Below are 27,643 nucleotides of genomic sequence, written 5' to 3'. Positions count from 1 at the left end.
AGATATAAAGGCATATTCTAACTATTCTCTATAGTAGAAACCTATCTGAGTTGTGCTTTTTTGGGTGTTAGGAAAAGTCACAACAATGTGAAGAATGAGTTATATATCCTTAACATCTACAAAAGTGGTCGACATGCTTCAGCCTACTTGCACCTGAAAAGGTTGTCAGCTTTCTTCATGACCTCAATACATCAGAAACCATTTGTTCACTCTATGTCCTCCCCACCACGCATGGAGGACGCAAAGAGTGAAGTACGGGAGAAAAGCTCTACAACAACTTTTGTCCTGATTTAAAGAAGGCTGTGCTGGCAACTGTCCCTCCTCCTCCCTGCGTCCTATGGGGCCCTGGCATTCCCCTTCTGAGGGAATAGCAATTCTTTTCCCAGACTGAGTAAGTCAGTGTACTTACCGCGAGGCTCCAGTGGGGATTGACCCAATTGGCACTAATGGGATCTGATATATTGAGGCCCCGAAGAAAGCCGATGACTTTTTCCAGGCGCAAGTAGGCTGAAACATGCTGATCACTTTTATAGATGATAAGGATATATAACCTATCCTCAATACATCTCACCCTTCTTAATCTTACCCCTATCCCAGATTTAATAAAATAGCACCCGTCCGGGGTATGAGGTAATTTTTTTTCACTGCACTTTTTCACAGATCCCACCATGTCTCTACATCAATGAGACTCTTCCTCTAGGTGGAGGTAAGACGCAGTGATGAAGCTAACAGCTATTAATACTTCAGTGGTATACTGCTGATAGAAACTAGCTGTTGAGGGTCACATTACAATTTTATAAGAGGTCCTGGTCTCGAGAATGGTGTGGTTTCCCTCCCCTTGATATTTTCTGGAACTGTTTAGGAAGCTGAGTGAACCTCTCCAAGTATGCTTCTCACTGCCCCTATTGATTCTTTACAAGGAGATATTCCATATTCACAATTATTATTGAAGATGTCTTGCAGGAGAAACATGTAAAATAAAGAGCCACAAATATCACGGTCATTATTTCAATACAATAAACAAATAGGCAAGCACAATACATCTCTTTGCCAAAATCACACTTGGGGCTATGGGACAGCTTTTCACCCCCCACAAACAAGTACACTGCCTATGTACTAAACACATACTAGTTTCCTAGCATGGATTCTCCTTCCACGCACACTGTTAAAAAGCTGTAGACAAAACACCTTCATGCTTGGTCAACAAATATAGCAAAGTAAAAAAGTAAAAGTGGAAAAAATCCGGGCTTGTTGGCTTTAATAATGCTAGTTAAAGAATAGGAAAATGTTCTGCCCTAACCATGAATACGAGAAGCTAAGTTCCCGGAATGGAAGTGAAGGTAAGTGAATAAAATATCTCATCCCACCAATATTGCAGATTACATTTTACCATAATAATATAATTAGACATTCCATCTGTGCAATGGGTCCCCATACTATTTGTGGGCTCTTTAACAAACCGGGGATAATTATTTTCTCGGTGGGGAGAGTGATAGGATGGTCGTGTGTTACCTTTCCTAACTGCAATGGAATATTTGTGATGACACAGCTGGCCCCATAATGCAGTGCACCTGCAATATGACACATCTGATATATCAGCATTTTGTAATGGGTTTGACTACCTGCCGATTAGGATCAGATACCAGAATTCCCACCGTAAACATATGGGTCATGGAACGTCATATGCATGATATTTCCACAAGATTACCTTAGATTTGGGTGATCTTTCAATTCCTTCCAGGATTCCTTTGCACACTGATATAACTGATTAGCTTCTTCCCACTTTCCATTAGATGTGGCAGCTGCGATATCAATCAAACTGTGCATAGCTGTTTCATACCTAGGAAAACCAAAACATACATGCAAGGAGATTAGATTGTTATATATGTTACGTATCTATGATACAGATTTGATATATTTATTAGTTTCATAGATTCACATTTTTTCTATACCCCTGACATCGAATGGTTAGATCAGGAAAGTCATTAGAAATTACACAGCGAACATTAGTAGTGTTTGTGATCATACCATTATGACATCAAAAACAGCTAAACAATGCTCTTGAAACTGGCACTGCTCATTTCAACTTTTTGCCTGGTGTCAGTGTGTTTTGGGCTAGTCTGATTGGAATCGTGCCAATCAGGACCTCAGTCACCGTGCTTTCTCCCTAAATTGGACTATGGTAAGTACTTTGGTACCCTCCTAATTGGCTACTGGTGTAGCCTTTTAAGTCCTTAGTATATGGTACTAAGGTACCCAGGGCATAGGTACACCAGGGGTCTCCCATGGGCTGCAGCATGTATTATGCCACCCATGAGAGACTACTCAAACTGTGACTACAGGCCTGCCATTGCAGCCTGTTTACGTTTCTTTATATATGAGGTCACTGCATAAGTCACCCCTAAGATAGGCCTTTCAACCCTGGAGGCAGGGTGTGAGGTTATAAGTGTGAGGGTGCCTTGCATGAGCAGGAAACCCCTTACATACCCAGGAGTCGATTCTCCAGGCTTTGTAAGTGCAGTCAGAAATGTTATACATATAGTGGACATCAAGTCAATTAAGAGATGTCTAACTATATATTAGCTGCAACGAAACTGGTCATGTTTGGTATTAAACATGTTGGAATCAACACCGATTCCAGTGTTGGACGTAGGGTCCCAGGAACTGGTAGGCTCCCCTAGGGAGCCCTCTGTATTCCCTGTACCAGGCTTTGAGGGTCTTACAGCAAGCTAGTGCTGCTGCCGACCACATACCCAATTCTGCCCTCCTGCTGCTGAGCTAAGCTTGAACAGTGGAAGGTGAAACACTAGGTTTCCTGTCACAGGGAGGTATGACCACCTCCCAGACAGGAATTAGTGTATTGGGCTGGGGTGGGGGCGCTTGCCAGCACCACCAGACTGCTTTGAAGGCACATTTGGTGCCCTCATTGCATACTCCAGTTGAAACCAGTTCAGGGAACCGTTGGCTCCTGCTCTGGCACGAAACTGAACAAAGGACATGGAAGCATCCTCCCCTGTGTCCTGCCTCTCCTCTGGGAGGGACCTCTGAATCGTCCCAACCCTTTCCTTTGGGTACTAAAAGGCTTACCTGTGGGTGGCTCTTCAGATTCATCGTGGGACGAGATTCAGATCCAATTCTACTTCCACTTCATCTGGGCACGTTGGACTTCGCCTTGAACAGAGACTGCAACAAGGAAAACTCCTGCTCCTCCTGGTCTCGTCGTCCTGCAAGTCTTCTGGCTCATCTGTGTCTGTGTTTCATCCAGGTTCTTCTCCAGGCCTGTGGGAATCAAGGACACCCGAAGTAATCTGCCTCGGAGTGAAGGAGTCACACCCCTACATCTGCAGACACCACAACGAAGCTGGCCAGTCTGCTTCTCCTGAGGGCCTACGGACTCCGAAAGGCTCAGCAACACAGGCGGTGGTTCTGCAACTCCCTCGAGGCCTGCACTGTCTTCTCACAGAGTTTGAGTCCAGTATCCTGCGTTGGAACAGCCGGAACACAACCCCTGTGCACAGCGTTGACTTGCTGTTGCCAAAGCTTGTTGACTCTGTCCTCCAGAGAACTTCGAGGCTACAAGAATCTCCAGCATCTCTTGCTACCAAGATCTTGGTCCTCACCGCATCCTGTGCACCATGGGCCTACATTCTTGGTGAGCTGCTCGAGATCCTCTTGCGACTCCTGTGCCTTAGGCCTGTGGGTCCTCTACGACTTCAGTGGGCTCCCCTGCATGCTCGGGCCGGCTCTGACTCTCCTGCATTTGGGGTGTCTCTTTGACCTTGCTGGTCCCGACACTGAACCTTCTTCATTTTCCAGCTCTGCTGTTGCTGCCAAGGCTTGTTGGTGCTCCCGCCGGACACCGACCCCCTTGTTCCCGACTTCAGTGAATTGCTTCTGGTCTTCCACAGCGTCGCCTGGTGCTCACAACCGCAGTGACAAGGTCACCATCAACTCTCCAAATCCTCCGTCATCGGTGCTCATTGGTCTTCCCTGCCACCTGGTCACTCCCGAGTGGCATAGACTCTGTTCCCTCTGCTTGCAGGTACTTCTCTTCAAGAATACACCCTTGGATTCCATTGGACTCTTTCACCTTCTTCGCCAGTGGCATCTTCACTGAAGTCCTCCGGCGGTTTCCGACGTCACTTCACACCTATGCAAACGGCTTCCCTGGTGTAGGTATCTTGGTTCCTGGGGTATCCACAGGTGGAGTGATTCTCCAACCTTCCATCTTCCAGACGGTTTCTTCAGGATCCACTGGAAAAGGTCCTTCTTCAAAACTGCAACCGCGACTTCCCCATTGACTGGCATTGAGTACACAGCTGTGTTTCCACTCTGCACACAGCCTCCGTGGGGTTCCTGGGTACTTACCTCAGGTGGTTCCTTGGGTCCCCAGCTCTTATGGGTCAAGTCTTGACTTTGTTCGCAGGTCGCATTCCACTTCATTAGTATAGGGTTTGGTTCCACCCCCCCGGCCCTGGGACCACTGTGTATTTGGGCTACTTACCTGTTCTACTTTTGAAATATTATGTGTATTGTGTTGATATCTTCGGGTGGGAGTGTGAAATAATAAATATAACAATTTTTAGAACTACACTGTGTTTTTTTTTCCGTTGAACCTACACTACATGATTAGTTCTGGTAAAACAGACTGCTTAACACTCCTTCTGGCCTAAACCTGTAGGCTTGCTCCCCACAGCTACCACTTAGAGAGCTTTCTATGGTTCTCTAAGACGACTGCAATCACCATATGGGTTGTCTGGATTAGTGCGGGTGCTTCACTTAAATAAGAATGCACCATAAACTGAGCCAACCTCCTACAATCTTCAAGTTCTGCAGTGAGTAACAAGCAGAATCCTGAAGAGCAAGTACAACAGAATTGAAGGTATTATAGATAAACTGACTACTCAGCAAGACATGTCTTGCCTGGCTAGCTTTATGAGCATCAAATTCCACAAAAGGGGACCATGAAAAGCAGGCGTCGCCATGCACCATAATACTACTTTGCACATTTCAGCTAGATGAATGATTCTAAACAATGCAACAATATTAGCCAGTTGCTCCAAAGTCTAGAGATAACTGGTGGCAGTTTTCTGGTTTCGTCCACAAAATATATTTATCTTCTTTGGTCTCCAAGGGGTTATGTACCCGCCCCCCAAGGAGGAAAAGATAACAAGCCACTGCTTGGGGGTCACATGGAGGGGGAGGGAGTAATCGAGACGGAGACATCTCTGAGGATGAATGAACTACAGACCACGGTAAAAAAACATAGATTGTTATTGCTTCCAGATGCTGCCATATATGCGGTGTGTTTTGGGACTAAAGTATGTTTTTCTGCTATGTGCCTGTGGCGACATGACACTACTTGTTGGTTTCATTTTATTTTCTGTTGATGAAACGCAATAAAAAAGATTTTATATATAAAAAAAACAAAGAAAATAAGCCCATTATTTGATTTGATGTTGCTTTTAGGCAAACGATGGATAGCAAATAGATGGAAGTCACCAAGGGGTCCCAAGATTTCACAATGGAAAAGTGGTGTAATAAAATGGGCGTAATAAGAAAGCCTGGAACTTCACCAGGAAGCCAAAAAGTGCTACCAAAACGTAACTTTGCAAAAACAGAGGTTCTCCTCCAAAGCAAGGATACTTCCAATTGGTCAACCAACTGGTGGCCAAAGGATAGGGGATCATTACCGTCACCTCTGAGAAAGGGGAGTAATTTGGGCATCATCTTTGATGGTAAAATTATTTTTAAAGATCAGATGAATGCCCTAATCTCATCAGGCTTTTTCATCGTAAAGATCAGAAGGATTTGCCCTTTCATCCCATCCAGTTTTCGGAAGACGGTCATGACAGCACTAGCTGTATCCAGATTGGATTATGGAAATGCTCTTTTTCTAAATATTCAAATAAGACTTTTTCAGAAATTACAGATGCTGCGAAATGCATCAGCAAGACTGCTCTTGGGCATCCTGAAATACCGATCAGTATTGCAGGGATTCGCCAAACTGCGTTGGCTCCCAATTGATAAAAGAATAAAATTTAAATCATAATGCATACCCTTCAAGGCGCTCCATAATGTATGCCCAGACTATCTGAAAGGTCACTTTACATGGTATACCCCATCAAGAAATGTAAGATCATCTGCTGCCGGGATTTTAGTGATCCCCAAAACCAAAAGAGCTTCCTGGGATGGGAGAAGCTTCATTGCAGCAACACTAAACTATGGAATTCGCTCCCTTTAACACTAACAACCAGCCCCAATCTAAGGCTCTTCAGGAAATCTCTAAAAACCTGGCTTTTCAATACCTAGTGTTAGCATCCTTTATCATACCAATATTAGAAGCAGCGCTAAGAGGCCTCCGGGCATTCGAGCGCTATATAAAATTAAAAATCAAAATAGTGAAAGCATGAGAAGCAATTCTATACGTCGTTCGAGAACCAGTGGAGACCCAGGAGGACCCACCCTCTTTAGTGCCAGAGCTTGCAGCCCTACCCTCTCCCTATTGTAGTTGACTCTGCCTACTTTGCTCTTAGTGGTACTTATAACCCACAATGCTCCACCAACTGAGATGTCAGATTACCACTATGTCCACAGTATTCACAAATCTAGAACAGCCCCCGTTAACTGGCTGCCCTTTGTTTCTACTTGGTATGGTTTGCTGTTCAATTACTGATTTTTTGTAGTTTGACTATGCATACAAGTATAGCATGTATGCCTGCAAAGATGTATTGAATACGCCAACTAAATGAATGAACATTAATATGATGAGATAATATGGAGTAGATGAACACCTCTTTGAACACTACGATATCCTACCACCAGTACTTAATTTGTAAAAAAAAATTGCCAGGGCTGTCGTCAGGAGGCCACTGGAGCATGCACCACACATTGTCCCGCCATGTTGCAAATTATAGTAAAAACACAACTACTAACAATCACACTCCTACAAGTGTGACGATTTGGACTATTTCAGGCCTCCAAAGCCATAAGAATGGCTTGGGTTGCTGGTAATTGTCATTTTTAATTAGTAGACACCTGTGGCAGACTGTTTCAAGCGCCAGTGTTTACAATTAAGTGCAGGTCCCGAGCAACAGAAAGTCCCGGCTCAAATTAACCACTACCTACCACCCTTATGACCAAGCCTTCGCACAGTTAAGAACTTATTGCTTCAGAACAGGAAGAAACCGAACGGTATATGAACACCTGGTGCATTTGCTACTTATCATTGAGATTTCTATAATACTTCATTGGAGTGTAACACCCTTTAAATGGACCTGATAAGATGTCATGATATGAGTTTGCAAGTTCTTCTAAAACTCAATACAAATATGTTACAAAAATCACTTCTGTCATCTAACAAGCATCAGAACTGTTCCACTGGATAAAGGTCTAGAGAAGCAAATGGAAGAACAACGGTCATCGTAAATCACCAAGAATGAACTTCTAGCCCCACCTCAATATGAATTCTTTCAGAGCTAAAAGACAGAATGCGAACTTAAAAATGCTTGAGGACTTTCATGGCATGTTGGACAAAAGTGACACATGCCTCCTCATCCTTCCGAATGCATTTGTAGCCTATGATGTCACTGATCATTACAGAAACAACAAGTTCTTAGAGGACGGGATGCGATTCACAAGAAATGTACTGAAGTGGTTTACCTAATTCCTTACCAAGCCCAAAGATGTGGAATTTTCTTCTCTTACCCATCACCTAGAGAACTTCAGTGTTCAATACTTGTTCTTATTTTGTTCAAATTGTAAATGGACCTGCTATAAAATATGATATAGGTGTCAATCGTTCAACAATACGTGCAGAATCAACTTTTACTCCCAAGATATTCATATCATTGAGGATTGACTTTAAAAAAATCATAGTGGATGTCATTAAATTTCCTCAGACTTGACCCCAATTTTTTTTTGACCTTTCAAATGAATTAAATTAAATTGTCCCCGTCCCCATCACCATCACCATCAATATACAGCTGCAAGATGCTCCTTTTTACATTTTAATTTTCACCTGGTGGTCCCAGCTCTTATAATCTCCCATACTGGATTATGGACATGTCACCATAAAGCAGCTCCTAAATCCACGTTGTCAACACTCACTGTGATCCTATATTCAGCAGCAAGTTCAGTGTCAGGCACTACAAAAATTGGACCACATCACCATGATCTTGAAAGAACAGCATTGGCTTCCCATTGAAGTCAAATATAAATATAAACTGGCCTATTTAATATACATAGTCACCTGTTACAGATAACTGAGGAAACATTACAGCTACAGACCAAAGATCTATTAGTCTGGAATTAAAATAACACATTTGGGGCCTCATGTAGGTAGCCAAATACCGGTCGGTAACGGCCGATTTTCGGTAATTATACCGTTACCGACCGGTATTTAGGCTATTGGTATGTAGGGGGACAATTTCTGTATTCGGAATTTACCGAATCGGTAAAATTACCGAATCGGTAATTTTACCGATTCGGTAAATTCCGAATACAGAAATGAGATGTAGGGGGAGTGTGTGGGTGATGTTTAGAGTCGGTATTTACCACCAACTAATAGTTGGTGGTAAATGAAGAATGGATGTGGAAATGCATTACAAAGCGCCTACAAGTGTGCAATGTGGCAGACATACATGCCCTTAGGGCATGTATGTGTGCCACATGTGCACACATGGCCGTTTCAGGGGTGCAACAGGGTGTCATTGTGACACCCTGTCACCCTTGCATGTGTTCCCCCCATTACCGATTCGGTATTTACCGAATCGGTAATGAGGCATACCTTCCCATCAATGGGAAGGTAGGCCTCATTACCGATTCGGTAAATACCGAGTCGGTAATTACCGAATTTTACCGAATCGGTAATAATTACCGACTCATTACCTACATATCATTTACCACTTCATAAATACCGAATCGGTAAAATTCGGTATTTATGAAGTGGTAAATGTTAGCCTACCTACATATGGCCCCTAATCTTTATCTTTAGAGCAATCCTCTCACTCTACAGTTTTCTTGCTAAAGAAATGAGATCAATACGAAGATCTTTGCTTACTTCAGAAAAAATTGAAACTGCTACCTGGTCATGGAGCACCACAGCCCCTTGTTATTATTTTATATTAAGTCCATCCATCTTCCTATACATTCTAAGTAATGTCTTCTAGCCCCCTGATCTTCTCCTCATAAATAAGAATGAACATTGTGATCCTCAGTGTGATTCTAAGAGACACTGGAAGCTTGTGAAACTCTTTGTAATCTGATTCTGCTAAATACGAATCTTTCAACAAACTGACAATGGAGAAGTTCAAGGAGTAGAAGTCAATACTGGATTCAAAATTGAGACGTTTGTCTGTTAATTTATACTTTGGGTGTTACATACTACAAAGCTGCACAGGGGATGCGGTGTGTGCAAACTTCAAAAGAAAACTTAATGTCAATACTATAAGTGTTGGTATCGAGGAATACAATTTTCATGAGATCATTTAAATTTTCAGGGTTAATGCATTTATGTTGAAGTGTGGTCTATCATTGAGCTTTTTTCAAATATCTTCATTCTTGATGTGATTTATCCTCTCGTTTGTTTTACACACCCTAATGGACAAGTTACTTACTTTCGTTAACACCTTATCTGGTAGAGACATAATCTAGCTCCAGATTCCTGAACTCTGAACTTCCAGGCGTCGGGCTTGATCCGGATGAATTTACTTAGCAGTAGGTGGCGTCGGTTGACTCTGCATGACGTCTTCGTCGTGACTTCGGAGACATCAAAATAACCGCCACTCCAGCAAGCGGACGTCAGTACTTTTCACAATTTTCCACGCCAGATGCGCAGACCCATGAAGTGACTGACCACGGTGTGTTAAAAAAGAAGCTAGGGCCCTGAAGGGAACTAGCCCTGACACTAAAAACAATTCCGCAGTGCGGGGAGGATGGGTGAGTCAGTAAGGAATCTGCAGCCAGATCATGTCTATACCAGATAAGACGTTACCGGAGGTAAGTAACTAGTCCATCTAATAGAGACATCTAGCTGCAGATTTCTTAACTTTGAGCAGATACCAAAGCAATACCTTCCTCAAAGGTGGGACTGCGGAAAAGTTTTAAACCAGGAAATCCTGCAAGACAGAGCGGCCAAACAGACCCTCTTTGCGAACCTGAGAATCAAGGCAATAGTATCTGGAGAACGTGTGCAGAGATGCCCACGTAACCGCTTGGCAGATGTTAGCAATTGGAACACCACACTGGAAGGATGTGATGGCTGCCTTCGCCCTGGTGGAATGGGCCCTAAGGCCTTCAGGAGGCTGTTTCTTTGCTAAGGCGTAACATTTTGATACAGAGGATAACCCAGCGTGATATGGTCCTCTTTTGGACAGCCTGCCACTTCCTTGCTCCCCCATACCCTATAAAGAGTTGGTCATCCACCCGGAACTCTGTAGTGCGATCAAGGTATAACAATAACACTCTTTTTGGGTCCAGACGGTGGAGACGCTCCTCTTCTTTGGAAGTGTGCGGAGGTGCATGGAAAGTGGGCAGAGTAACGAACTGTCCCAGATGGAAGGGAGTTACAACCTTGGGTAAAAAAAGATGCCCTAGTTCTTAGCACCACTTTGTCTGGAAAGACCGTCAGGTAAGGAGGCTGTGATGACAGTGCCTGCAGTTCGCTCACCCTCTTGGCAGAGGTAATTGCCATCAAAAAGGCTGTTTTGATAGCGAGCAACCATAGAGGGCAGTTGTGCAGCATCTCAAATGGTGTGCACATCAAGAAAGTTAGGACCTTCTGCCAAAATCAAAGTACTGAATGCAAAGATCTCATGGGAAAATTAATGCAATGTAAGATGTGAAATGAGTATTATGATATGCCTTGTAACCGTAATTTTTCAACAATGTTTAAAAATCAATAAAAGATAAGTTTTAAAAAAAATAATAAGAAAGTTAGGACCACACGAAGGTCCCATAGTAGCATAAGAAAAGGAGAAGGGGGAAACAAGTGTGGGTACCCCTTAAAAAACCTCAGCACGAGAGGGGACTTAAAAATTAAAGGATGAGCTGGCACCCAAAGAAAAGCAGAGAGGGCCGAAAGGTAGCTCTTCAAAGTGCCCAAAGCAGAGCCCTGCTGGGCCAAGGAAAGGATAAACAAGAGAATATCTGCCAGAGAAGCAAATAAGGAGGACGATAGACCGTTCTGTGCAATATTTACAAAATGTGTTCCATCAGCAGGCGTATACCGATTTCATGGACGGACGCCTGGCTGCCAGAATAACTTTGCAGATTTTGGTAGGAAGGTCAAAAGCTATCAACTGTCACCGCTCAATCTCCATGCAAGGAGGCGGAGACCCTTCCCTGCTGCTGCGACAGAAAATCTTCCTGAAGGGGCAGCCTGATCGGAGGATTGATGCTCATATCCAGAAGCTTGGGATACCAAACTCTCTGTGCTCAATCTGGAGCCACAAGAATGACCTGTGCCTGGTCGCTCCTGATCTTCTTGAGCACTCTGGGTAGGAGTGGTATGGGCGGAAAGGCATACAGGAGGCCTGAGCTCCACTCATTACGAAAAGCGTTGCCGAGCCAGATCTGCCTTGGAAATTACAACACACAAAACTGCTGACGTGCATTCTGTTCGGAGGTCAACAGATCTTACCAAGGCTCTCCCTACCACTGAAAAAAACCTAGCACCACCTCCGAATGGAGATGCCACTCGTAATCCGCAAGGAACCTTCGGCTGAGTTTGTCTGCTCTGGCGTTCAGAGAACTGGCCAGATGCTGAATCACCAGGGAAATGCCCTGTTGTTCCAGCCAAGTCCAGAGGTGCAGGACCTCTTGACATAGAGTCCACGACCCCATTCCACCCTGTTTGTTGCAGTACCACAACGCGGTAGTGTTGTCTGTGAACACCTGAACTAGGCTTCCCTTGATGGATGGTAAAAAGGCTTTCAGGGCCACAAAGCTGAACTACCAAGCTTTGTGGGGTGGGGTGGGCGGTGAGGAAAACTGGGTAGCCCAGTGTAGACCGATGGCGGCGGGCAATCGTTCTATTCACATGAGTCCCTGTGCTGGGCTTGGACCAGGTGCCCAGAATAACGTTAGTCAAGGCCTCATTGAAAGGCAACAAGGGTTATGAGCTGGAAACACCAGGCTGCAGGACCTCTGTCAAGACGTTAATCTAAACTGCCACTGTAGGGAGCTGGAGGTCTAAGACCTCCGCAGCCCTATGCACCACCATAGCGAATGATGCCCCCTCCGCCATATCCAGGATAGGGGGAGACACCATGCCAGAATCTGGAGAGGTGTCCTGGCCACTCGCTTCACCCTGTTCCTCATTCCAGTTCATGTCCTGGGGTTGCGGGTTTTCTATGGGGTCCTGCTCCCCTCCCAAACCATTCCAAACCCTTTAGAACAGGGCAAGTTAAACGGCATGGAGCCGTACGGCTCTGTCGGTGCCGTTCTTGGCGTCGGTGGACGCCCGACCAGCTCTGTATCGTCAGGAATGAGGATTGGGGAGGCAACTCCGAGAACCTTAGCTGCGGACGCGGCGCCGGGGGAGGTCGCTGTGGAGAGGCGATTGGCGCTGGTCCGGACCCGGGTACGGGTCCAGTAGGAGGCTGTGGCGACGGAGCCAGAGCTGAAGGCACGGAACCCATGGGGACTCCATCATCCGAGTCTGCAGGGCCCGAAGGCACGCCGGCAGGGTCAGGCCGCCCAGATATGTTGCACATGGAGTCATAGAACTCCTTCAGTTGGGCGGGGGCGCTCTCGTGCCCAGTAAGGGAGGGAAACATGGAGCTGACCCAGGCACTCGCTCCGGAGCGGGGCCTCAAGTGCCGAGGTTCCTTCGTCTCGTCACACGACAGACAAGGTGAAGTCAAAGTACGCTTCGGCTTCTTGTGAGGCCTCTTACCTGACGATTTGAAATAAGAGGACTTTGATTCCCCGGAGCGGTGCTCGAACCTCCCTCTCGACCGAGACCGGATTGACAGGGAGACCTCCAGGGCATGGGATGCCGTGCCCTTATTAACTTAGGGACCGCTCCCTCGAAGCTTTCGGCGCCCTGGCCCAACAATTGAAGCACGACTTTGTGTCGTGGTCGCTCTCCAGGCACCAACACTAAGTAGGGGTCCGTGACCAACATGGCGCAGCGACAGGCGTCGCATGGCTTGAGCCCGGAGTTGTTCTTGCTAGACATCCCTAGCACACCAAAAGGCATCATCAAAAAGTGGAAAAAAGTCTGGCAAAAAATAACAGGGGGTATGTTCTCTTTGACGAATCTGCGCTGGCTGGCGCGTAAATAAAAGAACGGACGTGGCGGTTATATTGACGACGTAGACGTCATGACGAACATGACAACGACGTCACGTGGAGTTGACTGAAAAATCTTCTGAATACAGCCTGATGCCCGGAGGTTCGAAGGTAAGAAATCTGCGGCTCGATGTCTCTATCAGATACTAAAGTTGTTATTGTATGTGAGTGCCGAGGCAAAAGAATCACTAAATTAGACCACTGATGAAGAGGGTTAATGAAACAGTATGACAGCTGTTGTTGCGCCTCCTCACCTGAGGAAACTGTTCTTTTCTCCTCAGACTTTAACCTTCGCAAAATGTCAACATTAATTTTGAGGTTTGCACCTTCCCTTCATGAAAAATCCAGTTAAATAGGGATGAATGGCAAACAACTGATTTAGTTCCTGTATCAAGGACTGATTAAGAGAAACAGTCTAGAGCAAAAGGTGAAATGCTAAGCACATATTCCTTATTGATTAAGAAAAACGGTCTAAAGCAAAAAGTTAAAGGTTTAACACTGAGCACCCCCAGGATCTACTTGAAAACTAAATAAATAGCAAAATACCATCCAGCCATTAGAAAACTGGCTTTGCAGCTTTCTAATAAGAATGCAGAAATGAGGAGTGCCGTTCTGATCAATGATGGACACAGAAATCTGATTCTGCAGTTTCAATCAATATCAACTAGGTCTTATCACAGACACGTTTATTCTACTCTGTTGACAGCCTAGGGTATTTTTCATTTTATTGAAATACTAATCATGATTTAACCACGATCTCAAAAGCATACAACATAAAATGTATTCTGCTTATCTATATTTTTCACGGGGTAATGTACTATAACATTTCATCTTCACTTAATGCCCTAAGTCAACTCTCCACAGCTGCTCGGCAAACAAGAGAGCGCACCAGGGCCAAATGGCATCCCGCAGGCGATCTATAAAGAGGATCCCGAGTTCTGGGCATGCAAATTCAACCTCCTGTTCCGGACAATCAGCAACTCAGGTCGGGTCCCAGAAAGTTGGAGGGGTGCCATCATAAACCCCATCTATAAAGGCGGAGACCGCAAAAATCCAACAAACTATCGCTTAATTGCCCTGATCGATGCAGAGGCAAAATATTATGCTTCCCTGGTACTAGCTGATTTAGCACAATGGTCGGACACGAACAGTAAGATCCCGCTAAACCAGACAGGGCTTCGTCGCGGAACAGGCACAATGGCTAATGCAATGGCGCTGTGCCTGATTGGCGAGAATAGTTTACATAACCATCGGGAACTATATACCTGTTTCGTCGATTTTAAGGCGGCCTTTGACTGTGTTAATAGGAATTTACTATGGGCCAAATTGAAGCAGCAGGGTCTACCGGAGTCAATCCTAATGCCGATCATCGACCTGTATAGTAACACCTGGATGCAGGTAAAAATCAACAATGGGCAAAGGCTAACTAGGAAGATCCACACCTTTGACGGATTAAAGCAAGGCTGTGTGTTGGCTCCCCTTCTCTTCAACCTATTCATGGCCGACCTAACAGTAAGCCTTGACCTGATCAACGCACATCCTCCCGGGCTGGGCATGCTTCGTGTAACACACCTATCCTATGCCGACGATGTGGTCCTGCTAAGCCAGACAAGAATAGGCCTGCAACGCCTTCTGCAGGAGTTGACACGCTACACAAAGCAGAACTTGCTAGAAATAAATAGCACCAAAACAAAAACCATGGTCATAACCCGACGCCATAAATCACCACCAACCTTTTTAATAGAAAACGTAAAACTGGAAGCGGTTGGAAGCTACAAGTATCTTGGGATACTGTTGGACAAGCGTCTTAATTTCCAGGCACAATTCACCAGCATGGAAAAGAAGGGCATGGCCTTAATGCATGCCTTTATGAGCCTAGTAACTGAACTTAAAGGTCCCTTGGTTTCGCCTCTGCTAACGATAATGAAAGCTAAATTAATCCCAACGATAGCTTACGGGAGCATACTGCATCATGGCAAGAGTGCACAACTTTTGGATAAAGTGCAAATGAAAATCTATAAGTATGTCTTTGCGCTACCAAATAACGCATCATCGGCCCAAGTAAGACTGGAATTCGGCCTGAAATCTCAAGTGCTGTTGAGAAAGTATGAGACCATAAAATTCTGGTACGATGTATGGATGAATCAAGAGATCACGCTCTATCGAGCCATGTGGGAAACAATCACTAAAAATCCAAACTTAAATCACGCCAAGTATCTTAAAACGTCAATAGAGTCAACAAATTTGGCTGGCCTCTGGGAAACTAAGCTCCCAGTACCTTCATTCAAACAGTTGGTTAGGAAAGCAGCCATCAGACACTCATTGTTGGACGACAAAATAGCTTTTAGCCACCGGTCACATGCCTGGATGACAATTCATTCTTACAAAAAACTAGTGCCGGCCGTCTTTTTGGACCTTGCATTTCCGCCTTTTATTAAACGCAAATACCTTAATATAAGGTTGGGTAATTTGCCAACTAATGCCGAGCATCCAAAGTGGAAGCCCCAAGAAAGTGAAGGATGCGGGTTATGTGGCGCAGCAAAACAAGACTTTATCCACCTAATCTGTATTTGCCCGGCTCTCGTACAGGAACGTCGGAATTGGTTGAAAACCAAGTTCAAGGAGCATGGAATACGTACATGTCGGTCCGCTGTTATACAAATCTTATTTACAGTAGACCTACAATTTATTTGCAGGACAATTAAATTCATTGAACATTTTGAGAAAAAGCAAAAAACATTAGCAAATTGTTGAATTTGGAACATGCTATTCCATACAGCAGAATGACATCTGTTTTTACCTTCACAGTAGTGTAAACTTTTTGTGTTTTAACATATTGTCGTATTTATATTTTGTAATGGTTTTTATTAACTATACAATAAAGTATTTACCATTTACCATTTGTCAGTTAAATAGGGATGAATGGCAAACAACTGATTTAGTTCCTGTATCAAGGACTGATTAAGAGAAACAGTCTAGAGCAAAAGGTGAAATGCTAAGCACATATTCCTTATTGATTAAGAAAAACGGTCTAAAGCAAAAAGTTAAAGGTTTAACACTGAGCACCCCCAGGATCTACTTGAAAACTAAATAAATAGCAAAATACCATGCAGCCATTAGAAAACTGGCTTTGCAGCTTTCTAATAAGAATGCAGAAATGAGGAGTGCCGTTCTGATCAATGATGGACACAGAAATCTGATTCTGCAGTTTCAATCAATATCAACTAGGTCTTATCACAGACACGTTTATTCTACTCTGTTGACAGCCTAGGGTATTTTTCATTTTATTGAAATACTAATCATGATTTAACCACGATCTCAAAAGCATACAACATAAAATGTATTCTGCTTATCTATATTTTTCACGGGGTAATGTACTATAATATTTCATCTTCACTTAATGCCCTAAGTCAACTCTCCACAGCTGCTCACAAAATAAAAAGTTTTGGAACACCTTCAACATTTTGAAGTGGCTTATACAGCAATTTATTAGCAACTCCTTCCGATTATGAAATATTCGTAATCACAATAAAGCTCTGCATATCACTTAATTGCCTCGAGTCTTTATCCTCGCAACATTCTTTGCTCCTTTGCAGAGGCCAATTTTATTCTCTTGGCTTTTGCCTCCTTGACAGGGTTCAAAAAGGCAATCAGAACAAGAAAGAACTCAGATCACAGCTTAAACGAAGGAAGAACATACATATTCCACCTTGCAATCCTGATTTTGGTGCAATTCAGAGTGTATATTAGCAATGGCTCGCCAAATATTGGTTTACGACGATCAGATTCCAACGTGAAATGTTGGAATTCTACAAGTGCATTCTGTGTTCATTTTTAGTGAAGATATAACAGAAAGTGAAGCACAGAACAACATAGAAACTAACCTTACACCTGTGAGAGGTGAAACATTAACAGGACATAACAAATTGTCTTTAATGCCTGTGATCAAAAATACCTGTCTTAAGTCAAAAGACATTAAAAGTGGATTTAGAGTGGATTTTTGGAGTCTAAGCTAGTAGGATCCAATGTCACGATGGAAATTAAACAGTTGTAACAACAGGACAAAGCTAGACCGTCACGACACACTAAACGGCGGCTTGCAGTACTGCAGGGCGAACTTCGCACACATATAACCCCCGCACTTAGCCCACTCTCCCCCCCCCCCCTCCCCAGTGGTACTCACCACACGTTGTATCCCTTGTTGCAAATAAGCCAACGTACACACTTCTTGTGGTGGTCATTTGTTGGCCGCAGTTTTATTAGGAATACATGTAATTATACTGGCAGTTTGGTAAAAGCTTTATTGGCATGTTAGTCTTGTCTCTTGGTCCTTCTGTCGATCCTTTCCGGTTGGGTTTCCCCTTTCTTCTGCGTGGGAGGTGTAGCAGCTGTCCCGGAGTTAGGCCGCAACTCGCTACCTTGCCGGACTCGTGTTGTGCCCTGCCAACCGGCGGGGGCTGGGCTGCGAGCGCCGTCTCCGTTTGCTACCCCCTCTTGGTAGGCCGACTCACCCAGCCGTGAGGCATCCCAAAGTGAGTGGTCCTACGCGCACCCTTCGGTCCACTCGCCCAGCCGTGAGGCATCCCAAGGGGAGTGGTCCTGTCCCGGCACACTGCCCTCCGGTGTGCCTCCGTACCGACTGTTCTCCCCGTCGTTCTCCGCCCAGCGTCCTGCCTGTTCCTCAGCCCTACGACATAGCTGTTCCCCAGGTGTGGGTGGGTGGGTCAAAGAAAAAGGGTCCTTCGCCAGTGCTGCTCCCCCGTTCCCAAGTATAGTAGCCAGCTTGGGGGAGCCATGCTTATATCCCCCCCCCAGCGTAGCTCGCCCCTGCCGGTGTTCGCCCCTCATTGGGCCGTTTGTATGGCGCTAGGGCCCCCATTGGCCGAGGGGGTTGGCGCCATGCCGGCGGCTGCGGCTGGGGGGGGGGGGGGGGGGGGGGGGTTAGCCTCCTGCACTGTGGGCGCTTCTTGGCGCCAAAAACCGGTTTTGCGGGGGTTGGGGGGGCCCGGCGTTGGTTATGGCGCCGGCCTCGTATGCCCCCGTTGGGGGCTGCCTCTGCGAGAACGGGAGGGCTTCCCTACAGCGATGCTCAAAACAGACGTAATGTTGTTTACCAAAATATTGGCCCAGCGGCTGGAACCCTACCTTCCAGGCCTCATCGACGCTGATCAGGTCGACTTTATACGCCACTGGCATATCACACTTAGTGGAGAAGGCACACCGCCGTAACATACCCACACGCCTCCTCTCACTGGACACGGAAAATGCATTTGATAGTGTAAATTGGTCCTTCGTCCGTGCTGGTCTGGAAAGGAGTGGGCTGGGGCACTCCAAAATACTGGGCTCGTACACAGCACTAGTAGCCAGGGTCAATGGGCAGCTCATAAAACCAGTTACTATCTTGCACGGCAAACGAAACGGGTGCCCACTATCGCCCTTACTGTTTGCATTGGTGATCGAGCAAACAGGGATGCGGGGAGAGGTGTTACTTTTGGGGGCCAGCTCAACCTCCTCCTTACATTTTCTCAGCCAGAGATCTCCTTCCCACGGGTTGTGAATTGCCTCCAGGCCTATAAGATAGTATTGGGGTTTTGCATCAACATGACCAAGTCCTCGGTACTCAACTTGAACATTCCATCTCAAGATCTCCCGACCCTACTGCACGTAGCGCCCTTTCAGTTGTCCCAGGCTGCCAATGAATACCTGGGTCTTAATATCACCCCTACACTCTCTTCCTAGTCCCAAGCTAACTGGCCCCACCTATGCCGCTCCACCTTGGCCGACTTTCAGAGATAGAAGCCCCTATATATCTCTTTGCTGGGTCACGTGAACGTCGTGAAAATGAATTTACGCCAGCTTGTCCTCTATCTCTTTCAGATTCTGCTTACGCCGATCCAGCAGGACAACAACTTGCGTTTACAGCACGACATCTGGACCTTTATTGAAACGGAAAGTGCCCCCGGATAGCAAACGCGCTGTTGATGCTCCCACGGGATAGGGGAGGTCTGGCTGGCCCTAATCTCTTGGGAGTATCACTGGGCCGCCCACTTGCGTTTAATCTCTGAGTGGGTGGTCAGAGAGTGAGAAGCACTGGTTACATATAGATCGAGCTGTAGCGTGCCGACCACTGTGGGACTTAGCATGGCTGCCTAAACACGCATGGCCGCGTAGTGCATACATCGCCACCCCGACCCATATGATATCTGGGATAAAGTGGCTATTAAAAAGGGTCTGACTACCTTCCCCTCCCCAAACACATTGATTGCACACAACTCTGACTTCCCCCTCCCCTTTCATTTCCCCACTGGAGTGATGGGTAATGTTGGATATTCCATGATGTATTCGCGGGGGACAGCATGAAGACCTTCAATCAGAGTAAAGTGGATTACCAGCTCACGGACACCTCACTGCTCCAGTATTGCAGACTCTGGCATTGTGCCCCACACCCATCGGTATCTTGCGGCCATTCACCCTCTTTGAGATGCATGTTTGCACTTATACTGGCTCTAAGGGTCTCATATTCAACACTTATCAGGTGCTCCAACACTCTACACCAACAGGCACCCATACCATCCAGTGAACATGGCAGACCAGTGCGCAAGTAGAAATATCGTCCAAGCAATAGGAGAGACAGTGGCGAGATATACCTAAAACATACTGCAGTCTCTCGCTTTGGGAACTCTCCCTAATCTACCCGGGAACAACCTCTCTTTGGTGGCGCTGTGGAAAGGGAGACTTTCAACATATTTGGTGGCCATGTAAAGTCATAACTGGAAAGAGATACAGGGCCACATTAAGGATGCCATAAACTACCTGCTCCCGTCCTCATACCTTACAGTCATTTTGGGCATTAGACCCCCGGATTTGTGGGCTATGGCTCATGCTGACTGGAAACTTGTCAGCTACTTACTTCTCTCAGTGCGTGAGCTATAGCACTCATGTGGAAACAGGAAACCCTCCCTAGGGCATTGGTTCACCCACTTCTGGCACATTTTAGCCATGGAACGGATATCACACAACTTGGCAAAAACTGAGAAAAAGTTCCAACGCTTATGGAAACCTTTATTTAAATACATTATGCGCATAGAGTTCACTTCCTTTAGACCCCGGAAGCTCGTCGCTCCAGGTTTTGCTTAAAGATTACCAATCATACCTCTACCCGCTGCGCTGTCCGAGTCCAGGTAGACGAGAGTGCTCTACCCCATGCCTCGAGTGAGACATCATCACCCCTCCCCTCGCCCTTCTTGCTGCAAATCTCAACCTGTTCCTTTAATGTTGGTTATGGTTTCTACAAAGCTATAAGAGAAAGCATGACCTAGTCTTTCTTGTTTCTAATCAAGTACACAGTCATGTGATGCTGCTCATAAATTATTATGCATTGATCAGACGCTACTCCATTGAAGCTTGCAGGGCAGTGCGACCGATGCGGCCGCACTGGGTGCTGACCTCAAAGGAAGGCGCTGTGTTTAGCAATATGTTATGATTGGAAAGATTAGGGGCAATTTTGCTCAGGGGTAGTGAGAGAATCAGAGGAGGCGGTCATGGGATATGGGGGCACCAAAAGTGATTGTTCACCGGGCGCTACCAGCGCTAAAGCCGGCCCTGGAAGCTTGCTATGTTTTACGCACGTCTAATGTAACATTATTCAAAAGCAAATGCTAGTGCGGACACTTCCCATGTTATACTGAAATCTAGTCAGGATTGACTATTGCTTGTCTTCGCTAAAGATGGCAATGTGCTATGTATGTGATAGGTATGCACTGATGGTTGGATAAACAAACATTTTGAGGGTGAAAAAAAAAAGTTAACCCCCCTCCCTCAAAAAAACACTGATACATTCTCCGATTAAAAAGCTAAGTTCTGCCTTATTTGCATGGGCAGCTTGCCCTAATTAGATCTTCTCATGGGCGAGCCGCCCCATCAGTTCCAAGAGTCTCTACCACATCAGCTCTGTATTTGTCCCATGTTAAACAACAATTGCAGAAGTTTTCTTCACCATTTCCTGATCAAACAAGGGACACGAATAATACAGGCAGCCATTAACTTCCTCCTGAACGATGATTGCCCCCAAGTAATTGCCGGCTTGATAAACTTTCTGGACAAAGCAGCTACATTGTTAAAGAACTCAGTCTCACACCCAACCTCCTCAGGGTCATAGGGCTATGATCCTGGAGTGCGCATGTAGCATGAACTCTAACCACTAACTCTAACTAGAAAACAGTATGGGCAGGATTCTAGGCGAACTCTGTAAATACGACGCGGTTATAAGTTGCGTCCTTCCACCATTGCTTGCTGATCTCGTGCTGAATATAGTCTAACCTGCCCTTCTAGTGTTCCACTGCCTGGCGCCTGATGTAGGTAACAGAATTTTTATAGTACTGCTATTGTGATTATCCAGCACTTTTTAGCACATGGCACTTTCATGTCTTAACACTTTCAGTACAAATTCCTGACCTTCGATCAACTTTAGGCTCCAAATTGTACTACTAGCAATACAAAATTATTATGTCCGATTTTAGCAGTTCTATACCTACTGTCTGTATTTTGAATTGTTACTTACTCTTGCCTATTCTTCACAAATGTTGTTGCCCCGTCTCTCTAGGGTCTTTCTGTTTATATCTTGATTTAGACAAAGAACATCTTTAGCTCTGCTGTCTACAATTATTTTGTGAGGTCGATAATAAATAGCATGTGGCACTTTATGAATAGGCACTTTAGGTTAGTCGCCTGGCCCTGATCAACGTTTTTAACTAAGTGCATTAACAGGTTTTTAAATTTTTTTGTTATAGTTTTATATTGCGCGAACTAGACCCGAGACATTGGGTATCAGAGCACTTTACATGAGCACCAGTTTTGTTATAGAAGAACACATTAATTTTTGTTAGGCACGTTGGATTGAACGCCATTTAGCCTACGTCTAGATTCTTAAGTAGCTTGAGTGCTTGAGTAGCAGCCACACAAGAATCACCTTCTGTGTCTCACTCAGTCTTTCATTTTTCAGATTTCATTCTATATTCCTGCTTTCCTTCTTAAAGCCATCACTGTTGGTTTACTTACTGGTTCTGTCCAGTGTTTTGAGATAAAACTTCCACTATTGCTTCCAGGAAAAATACAGTGGAGGCAAAATTTGAACATTTTCTAAATATTTCCGGATTACATGTGATAATTACTTGGAAACAATTGTTCTGTTTCTATGAGAAATGCAAATCTGTAACATGTTGACAACATAATTGCATGCATTGAAAGAAAAAACTATGAATTCTTTTAAAAAATAGGTCACATTGATTGTTCAGTAATATCTCAATCTGAATTGGGAATGCCTCTTGCTGCCTATACAATAATTTGCATGGTAGGGGCTCTTCTCGGTTGCTGTGTCACCTATTAGTATGCTTCAAGAAGTATACTAACAGATTTGTATGGCCAGAGCGGTACATGTTATTTGCCTTTTGCACATTGTCTTAAGAGGGAGCAGCCTGACTCCGGCCCCTGCCTCAAGACCCTCTTTCAGAGGTCAGACTCATTTGTGCTCAGTGGCACTGTGCAATTCAGGACATTGCTTCACCTCTTACAACACCAGCCACCAGTGAGAACTACTACTGAGACAACCACCTATGCCCTACTGCTTAATACTCACATATTTCAAAGAGCTATTACAACAGAAATCCTTACTTTTAACTTGCAAATGGAAAGCAGAAATTAAACAGACAAGACCGACAACAAGCTTGAAGAAATGTATAGTACAAATGTTATATTCCAGGCAGTCAGTCATTCAGTCACTGCTAGTCAAAAAGAAGAAGCTAACTGCTGTAAGTCAACCACAGATACACTATTTCAAATTATTTACCGTATGAGGTCGTCTCTGTCCTGAAAGATTTTTGTTTTCCTATTCACAGTGTAGGTTGGGAATATCGTACGACCCATGTTGACCATGAGAACAGTGGAAAGTTGTGTTTGACCACCACTTGCAGCCTCCTCCACCTCCATGGAATCAGTCAAAGAAAACAGCAGCAGGACACGAGAGAATACAGCACGTGGGGCCCGGCAGACACGGACACATTTGCCCGCAAGTTCCTTAGCCCTAGGGGAAAAAACAGGCATCCAGTAGATGTTACAACTCCATGAAATTCCAGTTTTATGAAAACAATACAACTTTCATGTAGGAAAGTGAATAATGGCGAATTGTGTGAGTCAAGGGGTCACCAGTAGCATCCTTGATAATTTCCAAACTAGATTACTTCTAGTTAAAAAAAATTTTTTACAATGCCTAGCAATGGTTTAATAAGCACTTTCAAGTAACGTGTAACATGTGCATGGTAGCAAATATCTGTGCGGATAGGAGTGTAAGACTGCTGAGATCAGCAGAATCAACTTTGGATTTACAAGGCATAAGCTGGTGGTTGTTGTACAGTCTGCTATAGAGTGGACCTGTATTGACTGAATCCCTGAACTGAAAAGTGAACACTGAAGACTGAGGCAGGTTGTAGCCAATGCAAATTGCTAAATTTGACCATTATACAAAATGGCCTTTCAAGATGTATGAAAGGCTTTGGGAGGGCATTTTAGATAATCAGAATTTTTTACGATTACCTAAAATTGCGACTCCAAATAGAGAATCACAAATTGTGATTCCCTAAGCACATGTATCAAGCATTTCCTAAATGCAAACTGGGCATTTAGGAAATGCCATTACCATCGACTCCAAGTCCATGGTAACCATGTGCAATTTTTTTTAAATGCACAACAATGCATTTTTCAAAGTGCCATGTATGGGCATGTGTGCACTTAACATATGCACATTTTTGGGGGTGCTTCAGGCGGGCCTAAGGGCCCTGGGCACCCTTGGTTTTGCATTTCCTAATGTGCGATAACCAATTAGGTAATCGCAAATCAGGTAATGCAAAACCATTCGCGCCTGTATGAGCGAATGGAGTAACATTTCCTAATAGCGATTCTCCAATTGCGTCTCTGTAGGAATAGCTATTAGCGAATCGCTATTTTCTCAAATACTATTTTGCATTCCCTAAATAGCGATGACCTAAAATGTCCAATTTAGGGAATGCAAAATGGTACTTTGACACATGTGGCCCATGATCTACACAAAGGGAACATTCCAAAATCGGTTTCTGGGCACTGGCAGTGAGATTCACATACCCTGTCTGGGAAGTGTGTATAAAAATGGGACCCATCTACCCCATTTGGTCCCAGTTCCAACTTCTTCAAGATCTTGGAAAGGGAGTTGTCCACAGAGTACTCAAAGAACTGCTGAGATCCAGAGCTAGTGCCTGCCAAACCACCAGTCTCCCAGAATTGTGGGAATATGACCTAAATTAAGTGCATCCTGCTGGAAGAGCTGTAGCTCTGCTTCTGAAGGGGGAACACCCCAACACCTGTTAGCGGTTCCAAAATTTCTTCTAGTAAGGAAGGGAGGACGTTCCTTCCAGGTGATCGCAAGCAGATTATGGAACTCGCTACCTTACTCCTTCAGAAGTGATCCTGAACTTCTTAGTTTCAGACGCCAACTTAAGACCTGGTTATTCCATCAATAATTGTCGACGTTTAGTATTGAAAGCTTGTTGGATCTCTCTCTTCGAGGTATTACTTTAGCGCCGGGACACTCTTTTTGAGTAGCCGTGCGCTCTACAAATCCCCCATAACATAACATTACAAGTGTGTATGGCCCCCCAGGAGCTGACTGCCCGAGGAAGGTCTCTCAGCCTCTCAAGTGTTTCTACATGTGAGCAACACGACAGAAACCAGCTCCATGATACCCATAGCATGCCCGCTCCAGGGACTGCCACCAGATGAGGATAATGGACTTGTGATGACTCTACTTTCTGTGCACTGAGACCCATACCATGGACAAGAGGACGAAAACCAATCTCTGGGGCCTGCTCACTCAGAGCTAACTTCCTCAGAGCCCTACCCCAGCCCCACCCTCTGTGCAAAGAAAAGGAAGCGGGCCGCCTGGCTGATCCGTAGCACCACCCTCCAGCATACCTGCCCGTCTGTGCAGCTGTTGCCCACACACTCACAATTAAGCGGAGCAACAACCTAACATCTGAGTTAAATATACATTCTGAACTTTACTACAGATTTGTTGCGATACATAAATTAATAATACCCCACTTAAAAAGAACTGTTGAAAAAAGGAAATAGGGGCTTACCTACAGGTACCTGAAACAAGCAAAGTGGCTCATCTGCACCCATAGTGAGCCGACATCCACGCTTTAATGTAGTCAAATTATTTCTGTGTAGATAATTCATGTAGACCCCATAACATAACATTCCTTGCATGTAGAATCTCATTTTGGTATAAATAAAGTATCTCTCCTTTACCAAAAAAAGCACTGGGCTGGACAATGAATAATTGTGCTAAGTTTGACTTTGAGTTCTGAGTTCTACTCACTACAATACCCTTTAAATAAACCTCTGACGGCTCGCTGTCAGGAACAATGTAGCAGGGACAGAAATCCATGGTTACCCTAATGTTGAGAAAAAGAGCCAGATTGACTTGGAGCAGAAAATATCCCCGATGGAGCAGCAGAATCCTTTGTAAATAAAACTCAAAATTAGACATTGGTTAGTAAAAAGTAAAGCAATGCAAACATCCGAACTTCAAGATGGAGCTTGCCATCAAAAGAACTCTTCACAACACGTCCAGCTTATCAGGATCGGAGTACCAGTCGAGCAGGGGACAGCCTTTGCACTTGCATGCGACCAGTGTATTAAATAAGCAATAATTCAGACTCCATACAAGTGGATCTAATGCCCTTTATGCTCTGGTCACATACATATGTAAATAGGTTGCATGACAAATGGACTGAGAGAAATATTTAGCACAATTCAAATAATTCAGACTGCATAGAAGACGAGCTAACACTTCAGAGGCTCTAGGTATAGTGAGTTTTTAGAGTAAATTCACAAGTTTCACATATGGTGTGACCAAGCCAAGCATGGATTAAGCTACAAACACTCTGAGGTACTCTCCATCTCGCCCGTAATATATCTGTAGCACCCCATCTTGGAGAAATAGTCCCAGTCTGGGACCACTGACCGGCATCTTTGCCACTGCCTGCACAGTATGGACAGCTGCAGACAGTCGGAGACTGCTTCCAGAAGCAGGATACGAACGTGGTGTGGCTGCCATTTTGAGAGTGGAGCTCGGCCTTCGACAACACTACGGTTACCTGGCCTCCTGCATACCACTGGGACAGCCCTGCTGGCACAGATACCTGCTTGACTCCAAGGTGTTTGGAGCAGTCCTATGTGGTGACATAGCTGCAAGATGGCACCGGGTGCAACCAGTAACCTCGGTCTGGAGGGGCCGACCTAGCAGCCTTTCCGCTCGCACTAGCGGGTCACACCCCTGGGGGCTGTGGTGGAACTGGATGGCACTAGTATATGGTGCCCGGGGAGAGGAGCGGTGAGGCGCAAAGTCATACTTCACTACATCGTAGACGCATCCAAGCGAGACAATCTCGGTAGCAGCACCGGGCCTTAGAAATGCAGTGGCCGGCTGGCCTCTCCCGTCTTCCCCATGCTGGGGCACCACACACCGCAGCCACACCTGCCTCAATTCTTCCTGAAGGTGCCCACCCTATAATAGATGTGAGCACTGCTCCTGCTGTAGAGGCCACTGCCTGACTGGAAAATTCCGCTGTGCTGGCAGAGCGTCCTTGGTGCGCAATCTAACATGGAGTCCCAACACTGCTGCCTGCGGTTCTGGTGCAATAAAGTTCCTCCAAGAGAGAGTGCTACTGAAGGAGATCAGGTAAAAATGCTCCCTCGTAGTCTGAGCTCCTTGTATCACAACTCTGATGACCTTACTGCCGAGGTAACTCCTGAGACAACCGTATCTCTTTCCCACCGTCAACATTGCCAGACACACTCATTCTCTTAGAAAGATCACCAACAGGATATGGTTCCCGAGCAAAAGCACATACGTATCCAGATCAGTAATGTCAGATTCTGGAGAAAATTCAGTCCATATATTCAAAGGAACAGTCTTCTTTATTTTCTTATCTCCCAAAGCTTCATTGCATGACGATTCACAATATGAGGTAAAAACAAAGATTGCAGCCAACACGTGTTTCATCTTGGGTAAGTAACCCAACGACTTCCTCAGGGCAATTCTCATAAAATAGAAGTAATACGTCACACATAAATATAAGCTATGTTCAATGTTGTGTAATTTATGCCTGAATTAATTCGTTTTAATCCAAAGTTCAACAGTAACAACTGTATAGCTGAATGGAGCTATCAGTTAAAAATGATCAGAAGGCCATTTCGAAAGTAACGAAATTCAAATATCGATAAGGAGAGTGCTCCGTTAGTAGTGAGAACCAAT

At 45.0% G+C, this 27,643-nt stretch overlaps 1 protein-coding gene across 4 annotated transcripts in view; it reads right to left on the bottom strand.

The window, feature by feature from the left end:
- The window catches only part of FAN1 (FANCD2 and FANCI associated nuclease 1), a 208,452-nt gene that overhangs the window by 133,774 nt on the left and 47,035 nt on the right, over nucleotides 1–27,643 (bottom strand). For all 4 annotated transcript variants that reach the window (XM_085644089.1, XM_085644090.1, XM_085644091.1 and 1 more), the window contains 2 exons: nucleotides 23,141–23,374; nucleotides 1,709–1,840 (listed from right to left, as the gene is read on the bottom strand). In XM_085644089.1, the coding sequence (XP_085500215.1) occupies nucleotides 1,709–1,840; nucleotides 23,141–23,374 (366 nt within the window). The remainder of the gene's footprint in view (nucleotides 1–1,708; nucleotides 1,841–23,140; nucleotides 23,375–27,643) is intronic.

This window comes from Triturus cristatus, chromosome 3_1, assembly GCF_964204655.1.
Source record: "Triturus cristatus chromosome 3_1, aTriCri1.1, whole genome shotgun sequence".
Classification (NCBI taxonomy): domain Eukaryota; kingdom Metazoa; phylum Chordata; class Amphibia; order Caudata; family Salamandridae; genus Triturus; species Triturus cristatus.
The sequence above is the reverse complement of the archived record's forward strand: the minus strand, read 5'-3'. Positions and strand labels throughout refer to the sequence as shown.